Genomic DNA, 14,107 nt, shown 5'->3' on the forward strand with positions numbered 1-14,107 from the left:
AGGGAAACACAAATCAAAACCACACTGAGATACCACCTCACGCCAGTCAGAGTGGCTAAAATGAACAAATCAAGAGACTATAGATGCTGGCGAGGGTGTGGAGAGACAAGCACCCTCCTACACTGTTGGTGGTAATGTAAACTGGTGCAGCCACTCTAGAAAACAGTGTGGAGGTTCCTCAAAAAATTATCAGTAGAACTCCCTTATGACCCAGCACTAGCACTGCTAGGGATTTACCCAAGGGATACAGGAGTGCTGATGCATAGGAGCACATGTACCCCAATGTTCATAGCGGCAATGTCAACAATAGCCAAAACATGGAAAGAGCCTAAATGTTCATCACCTGATGAGTGGATCAAGAAGATGTGGTCTATATACACAATGGAATACTACATGGCAATGAAAAAGAATGAAATCTGGCCATTTGTAGGAAAGTGGATGGACCTTGAGGGTGTTATGCTAAGCGAAATAAATCAGGCAGAGAAGGACAGATACCATATGTTTGCACTCATAGGTCTAACAGGAGAACAGGAGAAACCTAATGGAGGACCAGGGGGAGGGGAAGAGGAAAAGAGAGCTGGGGAGAGAGGGGGACGCAAAACTTGAGAGACTATTGAATACTGAAAACGAACTGAGGGTTGAAGAGGAAGGGGGAGGGAGAAAAGAGGTGGTGTTGATGGTGGAGGGCACTTGTGGGGAAGAGCACTGGGTGTTGTATGGAAACCAATTTGACAATAAATTATTAAAAAATAGTGGAAATAATTTGTATGATTTTTATTATGGAAATACAAGCAGAGCATGTAGGAATGTTTATAATGGTGCTTTTTCTAGGGGTATCACATTAGTCCAGATCACTGTTTTTAACCCATACTGAACATGTAAAATCCTAGAACTCACTAATCTATTTAATAGGTCACAGGAAGCCTGCAAACCATTGGAACCACAGATGCAACCAAACATCTGTGTTGAAAATAAGGCAAGAATGTATCTTCTAAAGGTGTCAACTGAACAAATCCCAACACAGATAAGTAAGGGAGTTAGTTAAAAGGGGCGTCATCAACTGAAAAACTCCCATCATAGATAAGTAAGGGACTTAGTTAGAAGTGGAGTCATCAATGTAACCTGAAGCTGGTTGAAAAACATTTCCTGTCTTCTTGCTCTGACAGCAATTCTTTCCAGCCACATTTTTCCTCATGTTTTCATTTAGCTAAATATTGCCATCCATGCAAGAGAAGAGAGGTTCTTAGAACAAATCTAACATTCAGCTTCTATGGTGTAACCCCCATCCCAGCTTCAGAGTACAAATAAACAAGAATCTTAACCTTGGCCAATGTTGATCTGGTTCTTCTTCCTTCATTCAGGGAACATGATCTATTTTTATTTCTTTGGTTTACAGAACTAAGAGACCCTCATCCCTGCCTCAGGTCACCTTGAGGTAACCACAGCCATGCTCCCGATAGAGCTAGGAGGCTGGTGATACTCTTTCCCCCAAGTCTGCTCAAAAGGCCATACCCCCTCTTCCACACTGAGAATTTCAGACCCCATGAACCCGGTGCCAGCAGGTGGACATGAGGCTCTCAAACTGCTGGAAAAGCATCATTCCACGTGCATAAAGAATTGTAAGGTGTACTTACTCCAACTCCCAATTTTCTGACTATCTGCATGGATCAGGTGAGAACCTAGTGACAAAAAAATAAAATAAAAAAGAAGTTAGACTTAATAGCAGAGTGGTCATTAACCTGCTCCCCAGACCCACTATGACATCAACTGGACTCCAGCTGCTGCTGCTTCTTATTGGGTTCAGGCACCGGCAGGAGGTCAGAGGACTTCTGCTCCTGCTCTCCTTCCGCCCTGTGGAAGTTCTAGAAGCAGCTGGGTCCTTCTACCTTCAGCACCCAACGGGGATCAGGCAATATTTATTGGTTTGGCCTTTCAAGCATAGGGCAAGAGTTCCCACTAGGCGTTGGACATCTCACCACCTATTAGTTCTCTTAACCCTGCCCACTCTTCTGTATCTGCACTCTGCCTTACTCTGTGTCTTCAAATTGTCGGACGAGTGTGCCATCCATTCCCTGAGCCAGACATAGGACTAAGATTTATCCCCCTACTTCTGCGTCTCTCAAAGGAACCAGCAGCAAGATACCAGAGCAAGGACGTTCCATAAGTGGGGACACACCCAGCATCACGGGGTGGGTACCATCTGTTTTACTATTGAAATCTCAGAAAGACCCTTCTGATCCCTGCTCAGAGACCACATTAGGGACCAACTGGGGAGCTTTTCATGTTCTTGACCAAGCAAAGATCTGTCTTCTAAAGGAAGACCGGAGGTCTTTCTTTCTCCACACAAAAACCAGGTCTTATGCAGCATATATGGTTATAACAAATAGAAATCCAGAAAGGACCCCTGGATTACACTGGGTGTTTTATTGTTGTCATTGTTCTAGCCATTATTTTGTTGAGTGCCTATTTCATAGCAGACACTGTACTAGCTGCTTTGTATCCATTTCAACCCCACAGACCCCACAGACCCCAGAGGCCTTATTATTCCTATTTTATAGTTGGGGAAATCAAAACTTAGAAATCTGCCAAGGCCCCAGCATAAGATCCTGATCCCAGATCTGCTGAATTCCAGAAAGTGTCTGGAGTCAACTCAGGTGACCCAATGTTCCCTCCAGGACCTGAGGAATATTCCTAAGCATAGTTGACTAATTTGCAGAATTTGAGCTGTTAATGGTGATTTCTCTTTGTCTTTCCTTTTTTTATTATGACAAAACAAACATAACGTATTATGTGTGCATTACATAAACTCTCACCATTTTAACCATTTTTAAGAGTAGAGTTCACCGGCATTAAACACATCTGTGACGTTGTGCAGCCATCACCACCGTCCACCTCCACAACTCGTTTCATCTTGTAAAACTGAAACTCTGTACCCATGAAACACAAACTCCCCATTAACCCCTTATCTCAGTGCCTGGCTCCCGCTGTCCTACTTTTGGTCTCTACGGTTTTGACTAAGTATCTCATGTCTTGTGTAAGTGACTCAGCTAGTCTTTTTGTGACTGGCTTATTTCACTCAGCATAATGTCTTCAAGATGCATAATGTCTTCGAGGCTCTTCTATGTTGTAGTCTGGGTCAGGATTTTCTTCTTTTATAAGGCTGAATAATATGCCATAGTATGCGTATGCCACGTTGTGCTGGTCCATTTGTCCATGTTTAAGCTATCGTGAATAATATGCCTATAAACATGGGCATATACATATCTCCTCAAGATCCTGCTTTCAGTTCTTTTGAGTACATAACCAGAAGTGGAATTGTTAGATCACATAGCAATTCTACTTTTACATTTTGGGGGAACCACCGTACAGTTTCCTACAGCGGCTGTCTGTTTTTACATCCCCATAAGAGTACACAAGGGTTTCTGTTTCTCCACACCCTCACCAACACTTGCTATCTTCTGTCGTTTGGATAGTAGCCATCCTAATGGCTGTGAAGTGGTGTCTCATTGTAGCTTAAATTTCCATTTCCTAATGATCAGTGGTATTGAGCATAGCACATGCTTTTTGGCCACTCATATATCTTCTTTGAAGAAATGTCTTTGAGTCCTTTGCCCGGTTTTGAATTGAGTTGTTGTTTAGTTGTTGGGATTTAGAAGTTCTCTGTCTAGTTTCAACACGGCTTCTCCTGAAAAAATGTCCCAAGTGCATTTGAGAAGAACTCATACGCCATTGTTCTTGAGTAGAGTACTCTGTATACTTCTGTTAGATCCAAATGGTTTACTCTATATTCAAGTCCTCTGCTTTCTTACTTATCTTCCCTCAGGCTGCTCTATTCATTATCAAGAACAGGGTATTGAAATCTCCAACTATTATGGTGCAAGTGTCTTTTTCTCCCTTCAGTCCTGTCAGTTTTTGCTTCATATATTTTGATGATCTGTCATTAGGTGTAAATATTTATAATTATGTCTTCTGGCTGTATTGAACCTTTTAATATATAACACCTGTCTTTGTCTCTTGTAAGCTCTTTTTGATGTGAAGTCTGTTTTGTCAGGGCCTCCAGAGTGGCTCAGTTGGTTAAGTGTCTGACTCTTGATCTCAGCTCAGGTCTTGATCTTGGGGTCGTGAGTTCAGGCCCTATGATGGGCTCCAAGCTGAGTGTGAAGACTGTTTTTAAAAAGTACTAATAAGGGTGCCTGGTTGACTTAGTCGGTTAAGCCTCCGACTTTGGCTCAGGTCAGATCTCACATTCATGGGTTCGAGACCCATGTCAGGCTCTGTGCTGACAGTTAGCTCAGAGCCTGGAGCCTGCTTCCAGTTCTGTGTCTCCTTCTCTCTCTGACCCTCCCCCTCTCATGCTCTGTCTCTCTCTGTATCAAAAATAAATAAAACATTAAAAAAAAGTACTACTAATAATAAATAAAGGCTATTTTGTCTGGCATGAGTATAGTCACCTTTGCTCTTTTTTGTTAAATATCTTTTAGTTAATCTTTTTCTCCATTCTTTCATTTTCAGTATATTTGTGTGTTTATTTAGATCAAAACTGAGTCTCACGTTGACAACTTATAGTTAGATCAGGTTTTGTTTTGTTTTGTTATTCATGATACCATTTCCTTATCTTTTGATCAGAGAACTAAACCATTTACATTTAAAGTAATTACTGATAAGGAGGACTTAATTCTGTCATTTTGGCATTTTTTTCTATGTGCACACATACAGCTTTTTCGTCCCTCTTTTCCTACACTACTGTCTTTTGTTTTTGGTTGATTTTTTGTAGAGAAATATTTAAATTCCCTTTTATTCCCTTTTGTGTATGCTCTAAAGCTATTTTCTTGGTGGTTACCTTGGAAATCACATATAACCTCCCAAGGTTCTACCATTCTAATTTAAATGTATACCAGCTTGACGTCAACACACACAAAGCCCTATTCTTTCATCACTCTGTCCTCACCCCCTTCGGTTGTCAGTGTCACAGAATCACATCTTTATGCATGTGTGCGGGGGGGGGGGGGGGGGGGGGGGGGGGGGGGGCGGGTGGGGCCTGGCTCGCTATTAATGTGCCAAGAGCTAAAATTGACTAAAGGTAACTGCAAGCCTTCCTCTGATGGTCACGGGCCTTCAATAGATTCCAGAGTTCTAGAATAGTTCGGTCAGACAGATTCTGTCTGTACCATTGTTGCCTGGAGAGGGAGAGAAATTTCTGGTGCTTTCCATGCTACCATCTTCCCAGACTCTCAGTGGTGTTTTCTTTTATAAAAACTTCTTTCTGAAGAGTGGAACCTATGATAACCGAGGCCCTTCTTGCTAAGGACATCTCTAACACAAGACACAATTTTGCATTCCCTTTTCCTTAAAAATCTCCACCTAGATAAAATTTCCAATCTGATCCAAAGTCCATTGTGCATGGTCACACAAAACTTGATATATTTTCTCTGCCATCACCCATAGCCCCCCCCCCCCCCGTTGGTATTTATCTTCTGGAGAATGAAGTTCTGTTGTGCTCATTTCATGCAAATTATACTGGCAGAAGAGAGGAGGAAGATTTCCAGATAGAGAGACCCACAAGATAAACCCAAAGTCGTTAGAAACAGGAGCAGATGTACAGGGTCACTTGACTCATACTCAAGGTTGCATAAGTAAGATTTCAAAATTAGTATTCTTCTGAAGACTTCAACCTAGTAGGCAGCATTCCTGGCTGGAAACGAACTGTACCATTGCTGGCATAGGGTGTTTCTTTTTAAAAAAAATTTTACCATTACTTGCTCGTGTATCTCCGCCTTCTTTTTTGTAGGAAACATTTCCTTCTTCTGAAGTTTCTACCTTCAGATCTCTTTGGTTCAGTTGCTGGGAAGCCTGACCCTCCAGGGCCACTGGGATAAGCCATCCACTGGTGAGTTTTAGTTGTTTGTTTGTTTGTTTGTTTGTTTTCATTACTTTATGAGCCACAGGCTCAAAGCATCCCAATGCTTGGAGGTGCAGGGGCTGGGAGCACCTGAGGGCTGAAAACATAAAGAGTTTTGTGTGTGCACAGTGGATTTGGGATCAGATTGGAAATTGTATTTAGGTGGCGATTTTTGATGCCCTCACTGAGGGCTGCATAGCCCAGGCTTTTGGGGGGGGGGGTCTTGGTGGAGAAAAGGATGGAGGGTGTTGTCTGCACCGAGATCGCCGGAGGGGCTCCGATGGCAATAAACCAGCGTAGAGCAGGGAGAGAGCACCCCGTGGGGCCCAGGTCAGAGGACAGCACGGTGAAGAGGAGAGTAAGGACGCTCAGGCTATTTACTGCCGCTCACTCTGCACCTCCCAGCCTCCCTCCAAGGGCTTTAAAGAACCTGAACTTTCTACCCCAAATATTATCTGCCCCATATTCCTTGTATGTGATGGTCCAGACCCCGAACCAAAATGGGCCCCTTGCCTCAATTCAGGAGACCCACGGAGGCTGAAGCGAGGAACCTAATTTTTCTTTTCATTGATTGAGGATGCATCCTGACACTTGCAAGGGGCGCCTTGCCAAGCATCTGCTGCGCTAGGAGCTCGGTGGTGCTGGAGTGACTGGGGAGAAGCAGGGGCGGCGGCAGTTGGGAGTTGAGAAGTCAGTGCAGGTAAACAACAAAGTGGAGGGGAGACAATGTGGAAGTGGTCAGGGCAACTGACTCCCTCGCACCCCATCCTCTCCCCCTACCTACCCCCGATCTGAACCACCAGAGGATCTGGGCTGTGCATTTCTTGACTACAGACTTCCTGTGTGATACTGAAGCCCAGCATTTGAGAACCACCGGTCTAGTCCACACTTTCCTACCCAGATGAAGAGGCTAGCCCTGCGGTTGGCTACAGAACAGCCCGGAGGGTGTGCTGCAGTTAAGCGCTGCGTGTGAGGATCCCCGATCTCTTCATTTATATACGGTCTCCCACAGGATTACCTGGGAGCTAGTCCACAGCGGGGTATTGTGCTTCTCGGGGGTCTGCAGCCTGCTACTTCTCCATCACTTGCTTACTGAAATGGTATTTCTTTAGCAGCCTCTGCGTGCTGGATCAGGCTCCGGGGCACCAATATCCCTCTTTGCAAGCAAATACCTAAGCCCTCATGGGCTTATTTTATTTTCTAGAAGCGTGTGTGTGCATATGGGTGGGGCACGATCGTGTGGGTGAGTGTGTGGGTGTTACATCCAAATGCCAAACCAGTTCTGTTCAGGGCAATGAAAGCATTCCTAGAAATTTGTGACCTGTTCTACATCCCTGCCTGGAAATGGAAGCCCCTGAGGTTTTTCAGGTTGTTTTTTTTTTTTTTTTTATAACTGAAGAGCCCCACGTTCAAAATTCAGCCCGGCGATGACTTGTTCTGCAAATGTGGGAAAGTCATTGAACTCATCTGTGCTTGAATTTCGAATTTCTGCACTTGTCAAGATGTATGAACACTTGCTCACAGAATTATTGCAAGTATTAAATTAATTAAAGCATGCAAAGTATTTAGCACAGCACCCGGAGCTCCAGGAGCCCTCAGTGAATGATCCCCGATGTTATTCTTTAGGTGGATACATGGGTTTTCCCCCCAAACTGGATTAGAGGTCCTGTTTAGTTGCTGCAGACTTCCAAGAATCTGGCTTGGTGAAATGCAAGATCTAGGAGATGTAGTGATCATAAGAGAAATTGAAGGATAACGTGTGTACAAAGAGAAAGACCAATTCACAGCCCTGATAGATGTCTTATGATGTCTAATGATGCCATACTCAGTATAAAGACTGTGACGCATTCTATCAGTGAACATTTCTTGGTGCCTCCTTTAGCCAGAGGCTATCCTAAGAGCTGGGGACGGGAAGGTGAGCTGGACCTCAGGGAGCCCACAGTGTGTGGGAGATGGTGTGATAAGGGCTTGTTGAAAGGCAAACAGCAGTTTATGAGATGATCTGAGTAATTGATAGAGGAGGCGTGTTTGGCTTCACAGAGAAGGGGAACTGGAGGAGGAGATGCTGGCGGATAGCTAGGAACGCGCCAGCCATTTTAGGCAGAGGGGCAAGCATGTGCCAAACCCCCGGAGCAGGAGGGAGATGGTGGGTTTGCAGGAAAACGGAAGAAAAATCTCTAGGGCAGGAGCAGGGCACCTGGGGTTTGAGAAGTGACTGGAGACGGAGCTGGGAAGAAGTGAGCATAGCAAAGACTGAGGAGTGCAAACCTTAAGAGGCCCTTAAATACAGAGAACAAACTGAGCATTGATGGGGGGCGGGGGAGGGGAAAATGGATGATGGGCACTGAGGAGGACACGTGCTAAGATGAGCGTTGGGTGCCATATGTGAGCAATGGGTCACAGGAATCTATTCCCAAAGCCAAGAGCATACCGTATACACTATGTTAGCTAGCTTCACAATAAATTATATTTTTTAAAAAAAGGAAAGACTGAGTAGAGTGTTCTGGGCATTGCCTTTGAGGTCCTGCCACATACAAATCTCCAGGCTGCTGGCGGTGTTCAGCTGAAAAGTGCCAAGCCCTGTGCAGTGTTGGAGAAGACAGGTTGGAAAGGAGCATGGGCAGGAATAAGCCGTGTGCAAGGCAAGACCACAGCAAAGATGGAAGTGAGGGTAATCTCAGGGCTGACGAAGGTGCCAGACCCAGAGGTGCTTATGAGACAAAATTCACATGACACCATAGCAATAACACAGAGCACATCACTGCTCTGGGTGCTGCGTTGAGTCCTTCTCTTCATTCATCTCTTCAGAGTTCGTGTTTTATACATAAAGAAACTGAGAGTTGAAGATGTAGTTAGCCCCAAATACCAAACTACCAAAGTAGTTGGAGGCAAGATTTGAATCTGGGTCTGTTGGTTCCTGAGGCCTGCTCCTAATCTTCTGAAGATGAAGGACCCAGGACAATATTCGCTCCTGCTTCCTAGACACTGGAGTCAAGGATAGTAGCTAAAATAAGGAGTCCACCAGCTGGAGCACATTTCTGGGAGTGTTGGGTTCAGGGTGGGTTGAATTTGAGGTATGTGTATGATACCCACTTTGCCCACTGCTGTATCTCCAGGACGTAGAATGCAGTATGGCTCACAGTAGGTGCTCAATAAATACATGTCAAATGAGTAAGCTCTTATATGCAGAAGGCAATAGGAAACTCAACTCTGAGATGTTGGGGTTGAAAGTTGGGACCAGAAGCCAGAGCTTCAGGAAGCATTGGTATCCAGGGGGCCTAAAATCCTGCAATTAGACCACATGACTCAGCAAGAACTTCGGAGTGAGGATGATGAAACAGTGGGTAAAGAGGTGACAGCCAAGGATGGTGCCTGGGATTCTCACAGTGTAGACGGGGGAAGGAGACACCAAGAAAGAATGGAAAAAGAAGGTGTGAGACAGGCACTACAGGCACTAACCTCCCGGAAGCCAGGTGACTTTGTGTTTTTTCCCAAATGTTTATGAATTTTGAGAGAGAGAGAAAGGGAGGGACGGAGAGAGAGAGAGAGAGAGAGAGAGAGGGAGAGAGAGAGAGAGACAATCCCAAGTAGGCTCTGTGCCGCCAGTGCAGAGCACGATGCGGGGCTTGATCTCACAGACTGAGGTCATGACCTGAGCTGAAATCAAGAGTTGGATGCTCAACCGACTGAGCCACCCAGAAACCCCCCAAAATGAGTTTTAGATGGAAGAACTTAACAGATGGGTCCAATGCTCAGTGAGGGTAAAGCTGAAGGAGAGCCGGGGCCTTAAGAAGTGGGGTTCTCATTGCAACCTCGCAGGAGAAGCTTTGGCAGGGTGATGGAAGCAGAGGGTAGAGAGGGGCCTCACCTATGAGACTTCTGGCTTGCCGGTCGCGGAACATGGAGCTCATAGCAACTTGAAAACAAGGGCTTTTTTTTTTAAGGAAATATGAGAGGATGGGCTCTTCAAGTCTGGGGCTTACAGCTTGGTGATGTTGTGACTCTGCCTGCTTTTGCTCTGTCCTCTGAGTCTTTTATTCAGGGTCCCAAGCACTAAGCCCTCATAAGACAAGCCACAAAAGCAAAAGAGGATAGGCCAGGGTTTCTGCTGCATCTCTCCTGTCAGAGAAGGGCATTGCCAAGAGTCCTCTAAGCAGAGTCCCCTTCCACATTGCTGTCCAGGAATGGGTCCCAGGCCTGTGCAGCCCCAGGAGGAGGTAGAAAACAAGGGTGCAGCATGGGGAACTTTGTAATAAGAGCCAGACTTTCTGGGAAGGCCCAGAGTGTTGAGAAATGGCCGGTGGGCAGACAACTGGTGTCTGCTAGAAGGAATAAAGAGAAGTGATTGACCAGCACACGAACTTTCAAGGAGATGGCCGCGACACTGATGACAGACATGGGGCCATTTCTGAAGGGGAGCAGGCACATTTTTAAGACCAGGGATGGCAGCCAATACGTGGGGTGTGATCATTCTGTTCTCTGATTACAGGACAGAGAAGATGGGGGACAATGACATGCTTCTCCAGTTCAGCCACCACATGCTGTCCACATCTCAAACTCTGTTCACAACCAATAACCAGGGCGGCAACGATGAAACCACCACCATGTTCGAATATGATGACAGTGAACCCTGCCATAAATCGGAGGTGAAGCAGAATGCAGCCAGGCTCCTGCCTCCCCTCTACTCCCTCGTGTTCATTTCCGGCTTCCTGGGCAACCTGCTGGTGGTCCTCATTCTCATCAACTGCAAAAAGCTGAAGAGCATGACTGACATCTACCTGCTCAACCTGGCCATCTCCGACCTGCTCTTCCTCCTCACCTTCCCCTTCTGGACCCACTATGTGGCCAACGGGTGGGTCTTCGGGGATGTGATGTGTAAGACAGTCACGGGGCTCTATCACGTCGGTTACTTTGCCGGAAACTTCTTCACCATCCTCCTGACTATCGATAGGTACCTGGCGATCGTCCATGCTGTGTTTGCATTGAAGGCCAGGACAGTCACTTTTGGGGTGGTGACAAGCGTGGTCACCTGGGTGCTGGCCGTGGTCGCCTCTCTCCCAGGGTGTGTTTTTAATGATTTGCAATGGGAAGATTCTTTTCAGGCCTGCAGACCTTCTTTCCAACCAGAGTGGAGGAATTTCCATGCAATCATGAGGACCATCTTGGGCCTGGTCCTGCCCCTGCTCGTCATGCTCATCTGCTACTCCGCCATCCTCAAGACCTTGTTCCGCTGTCGCAATGAAAGAAAGAAGCACAAGGCCGTGAAGCTCATTTTCGTGATCATGATCATTTACTTTCTCTTCTGGGCGCCCAACAACATCGTCCTGCTCCTGAGCACCTTCCCGGATTCCTTTGGCCTGAATAACTGTAGGGCCTCCAGTCAGCTGGACCAAGCCATGCAGGTGACGGAGACCCTGGGGTGGACGCACTGCTGCGTCAACCCCATCATCTACGCTTTCGTCGGGGAGAAGTTCAGAAGGTATCTCTCCGTGTTTTTCCGAAAGCACGTCGCCAAACATCTCTGCAAACAGTGTCCAGTGTTCTACAGGGAGACCGCGGACCGAGTGAGCTCCACGTACACGCCTTCCACAGGGGAGCAGGAGGTCTCGGTCGGCTTCTAAACGGGGAGCAGTCTGCCTCTGACCATTGCGGGGGGCGGATATCTGTACCTGATAATAAGCCTCAGGACTCTGTTGAAAAAGGGAGGCCATGAGCCTCTCAGGCAAGCATGCAGGAGACTCAGGGTGTGAGCACCAAAACAGACCTTGTCCCTCTCTGTGCGGCCAACATGCCCTCAGGGAACATTCCAGAACAGCTGTGGGGGGAACTGTGAGTCTCCTAAGTGCTCCTCCCAGTTCCTGGGAAACGCCACCTCTGGAAAATGGTTATGCGCTTCTCCCAGCCCTCACCTGCGCCTCACTTGCCCTGCAAAGCTCTCCTTCTGGTCAGGGGCCCAGCTGGAGGCGGGGAGGGGCTGCTGTGGGGGGTCCCAGCCCTCCCGGGAGGAGGGAGCTGCAGGCATGGCCGTGCCCAGGTACGGAGGAGGGAAGGGCTTCAGCGGCTCAGTCCCCAGCCCCCGCTCCCACCAGATTTACCCAGGAAGGTCCCACCTGGTCCCAGAGAGCATGGGAACCATAAGAACTCTCCAAGAGCTTTGCTTTGGGACCAATCCTCTTCGGAGCAAGCACAGGACACACTTTTGCTTCCTTAGACTTAATCTGTGATAACCACGCACCCTGCATCTGAAATCTAGCAAATATCATGCCCCATTGTTCACACGCATCTCATTCCATATCTTCCTATGTAAAAATGTAGGAACATTTTTTGTTTATAAAATATGTGTAATCTATAATGAGATGAAAAAATAAAGCCCTTGTTGGGTCTTACCAGAGAAAGGCGGGGGGTTACAGGTAGTGACGGTAAGAAGGAGTGAAGGGTTAGTTCCTGCATCAGGAGCTCAGGGCTGTAACAGCAGCTCAGGAGGGTGTGTGAGGCCCCTGGCCCAGCAGAATTTCCAGAATCAGCTGGAAGCAGAAACCAGGAGAGGTGCATCAGAACCCACAGGGGCCTTGTGTCTTTGCATCTTGCTGCCTGTCCCTGCTTCATGTTGCCCTGGCCCCGTCTGCCGCCCTCCCCAGGCCTCACCACATCACTCTTGCCCAGAGGATTGCCCAACCCCAGAAGTGGGGTGTGGAGGTCCAGGAGAGGTAGCCTTGGGGAGTAGAAAACGGTGGAACCAGAAGCCTTCAGTGGGCCCAAGAGGCGGGGAGCAGCAGGTGTGGGCCCTGGGGTGTGCCTCTGGGACAGAGAGGGGCCCCGAGGACATGACAGAGGCCCCCGTCTTGGACGTCACAGGTGACATACGAAGGTCAGGGTCTAACGGGCCAGGCGGGGCAGATGACTCTAGATGGGCTGGGGAAAAGTTTTCCAAACTGCCTTCCTGCACCTTGTTTTTGGATACAGGCATAGAGTTCAGATATGTAAACAGTAATAATAATAATATTAAAGTAAACCTGAAACTACAACTTGTAAATGGGGCAAAGTGTTATTTTAAGAGTTGCTATTAGGTCAAGTCTGAAAATACTGTATTAGTCACAGAATTTGAGCTTCCATTTTGAGCTTAAAATGTTGGCGGATGCGGTATGTTTGGGACACTACCAATGCGGCGTAAATAGTTGTCGGTCAGGGAGGCAGGTGGCTGTGATCTATGGGCGCTAGTTTTTGGTGTCTAGCTGGTATCACGTGGATCGCAGCACACACCCCACCACTGCCATCTCCATGGTGTCTTTATTCTCCCGGACTTGCTGCTATGCATCTCTTTAGTGTCCCTATGCAGCCCAGGACGTCATGAGTTTAATCACGTGTGGATGCTTCTGTGCTTTGTAGATACCTTTATGGACGCTCGAACTGTCCGGTTTGGATTGGGAGTGCCTATATGGCACGGACCCCTAATCAAACATGGAAACCCAGTTGGTAAAGGAGGGGACTTGGGTCACTTACAGAAGCAAAGACTTTATCTTGGTGGAGCCACGGTATGAAATGACATGCATGTTACCCAGTGCATTTCTGATCTGACACAAGCAAGAAGCACAGGGCTCCTGGAACCTGGCCACTCGGGAGCTGGAAGTTACTATGGTTCTACTTTCCTGCTTCATGGCCAAAGAAGGTTCCAGAAAGAAGTGGCATGAGGAAAGCATGCTTCACTGTCAGGTATTGGTATCATCTGAATGAATGTATGAAGTTTTGTTTGGGGGATGAAATGTAAATATTGGGGTTTTTAAAACTATGATTTGCAAAATGAAGCAATGCTCGAACTATATTGTGTTTTAAAAATATATACCTGGGGGGCGCCTGGGTGCTCAGTCAGTTTAAGTGTCTGACTTTGACTCAGGTCATGATTCCGCGGTTCGTGAATTCGAACCCCATGTATGGCTCTGTGCTGACAGCTCAGGGCCTGGAGCCTGCTTCAGATTCTGTGTCTCCCTCTCTCTCTGCTTCATCCCCTGAGCACACTTTGTCTCTCAAAAATAAACATTAATATTTTTGAAAAATCTGATTTGCAACTGCCCATTTTCTCCTCCCCCCCCCAGCCTCGGCAACAGCCAAGTCCATGATTCTATTTTAGGCACTTCATTAAGTCGAATCACGGAGCATCCACCCTTCTCACCCAGCATGGTGCCCCCAAACTTCATCCACGTTGCCACACGC

General features: G+C 47.0%; 1 protein-coding gene across 5 annotated transcripts; it reads left to right on the top strand.

Moving 5' to 3' along the window:
• Positions 1-5,565: 5,565 nt before the first annotated feature.
• LOC115274818 (C-C chemokine receptor type 2-like) lies at positions 5,566-13,902 on the top strand. Of its 5 annotated transcripts, none has more exons than XR_003901272.1 (3): positions 5,566-5,887; positions 6,476-6,599; positions 6,734-6,949. XR_003901272.1 is itself a non-coding variant. In XM_029918280.1 (3 exons), exon 3 carries the CDS (start codon positions 10,399-10,401, stop codon positions 11,518-11,520), a length of 1,122 nt encoding a protein of 373 aa, XP_029774140.1. In that variant the 5' UTR covers positions 5,566-5,887; positions 6,476-6,599; positions 10,389-10,398; the 3' UTR covers positions 11,521-13,902. The 5 variants fall into 5 exon arrangements, 4 of the variants coding, with proteins under 4 accessions (XP_029774140.1, XP_029774138.1, XP_029774139.1 ...); XM_029918280.1 differs by lacking the exon at positions 6,734-6,949 and adding an exon at positions 10,389-13,902; XM_029918279.1 differs by lacking the exons at positions 6,476-6,599; positions 6,734-6,949 and adding an exon at positions 10,389-13,902 and having other exon boundaries at positions 5,579-5,633; positions 5,789-5,887.
• Positions 13,903-14,107: the final 205 nt, after the last annotated feature.

The sequence above is a fragment of the Suricata suricatta genome, chromosome 12, assembly GCF_006229205.1.
Source record: "Suricata suricatta isolate VVHF042 chromosome 12, meerkat_22Aug2017_6uvM2_HiC, whole genome shotgun sequence".
In the NCBI taxonomy this organism is placed as follows: domain Eukaryota; kingdom Metazoa; phylum Chordata; class Mammalia; order Carnivora; family Herpestidae; genus Suricata; species Suricata suricatta.

Bases quoted from the DNA above. Each gene is read 5' to 3' on its own strand.
- LOC115274818 (XM_029918280.1), top strand. From the start codon at position 10,399: ATGGGGGACAATGACATGCTTCTCCAGTTCAGCCACCACATGCTGTCC.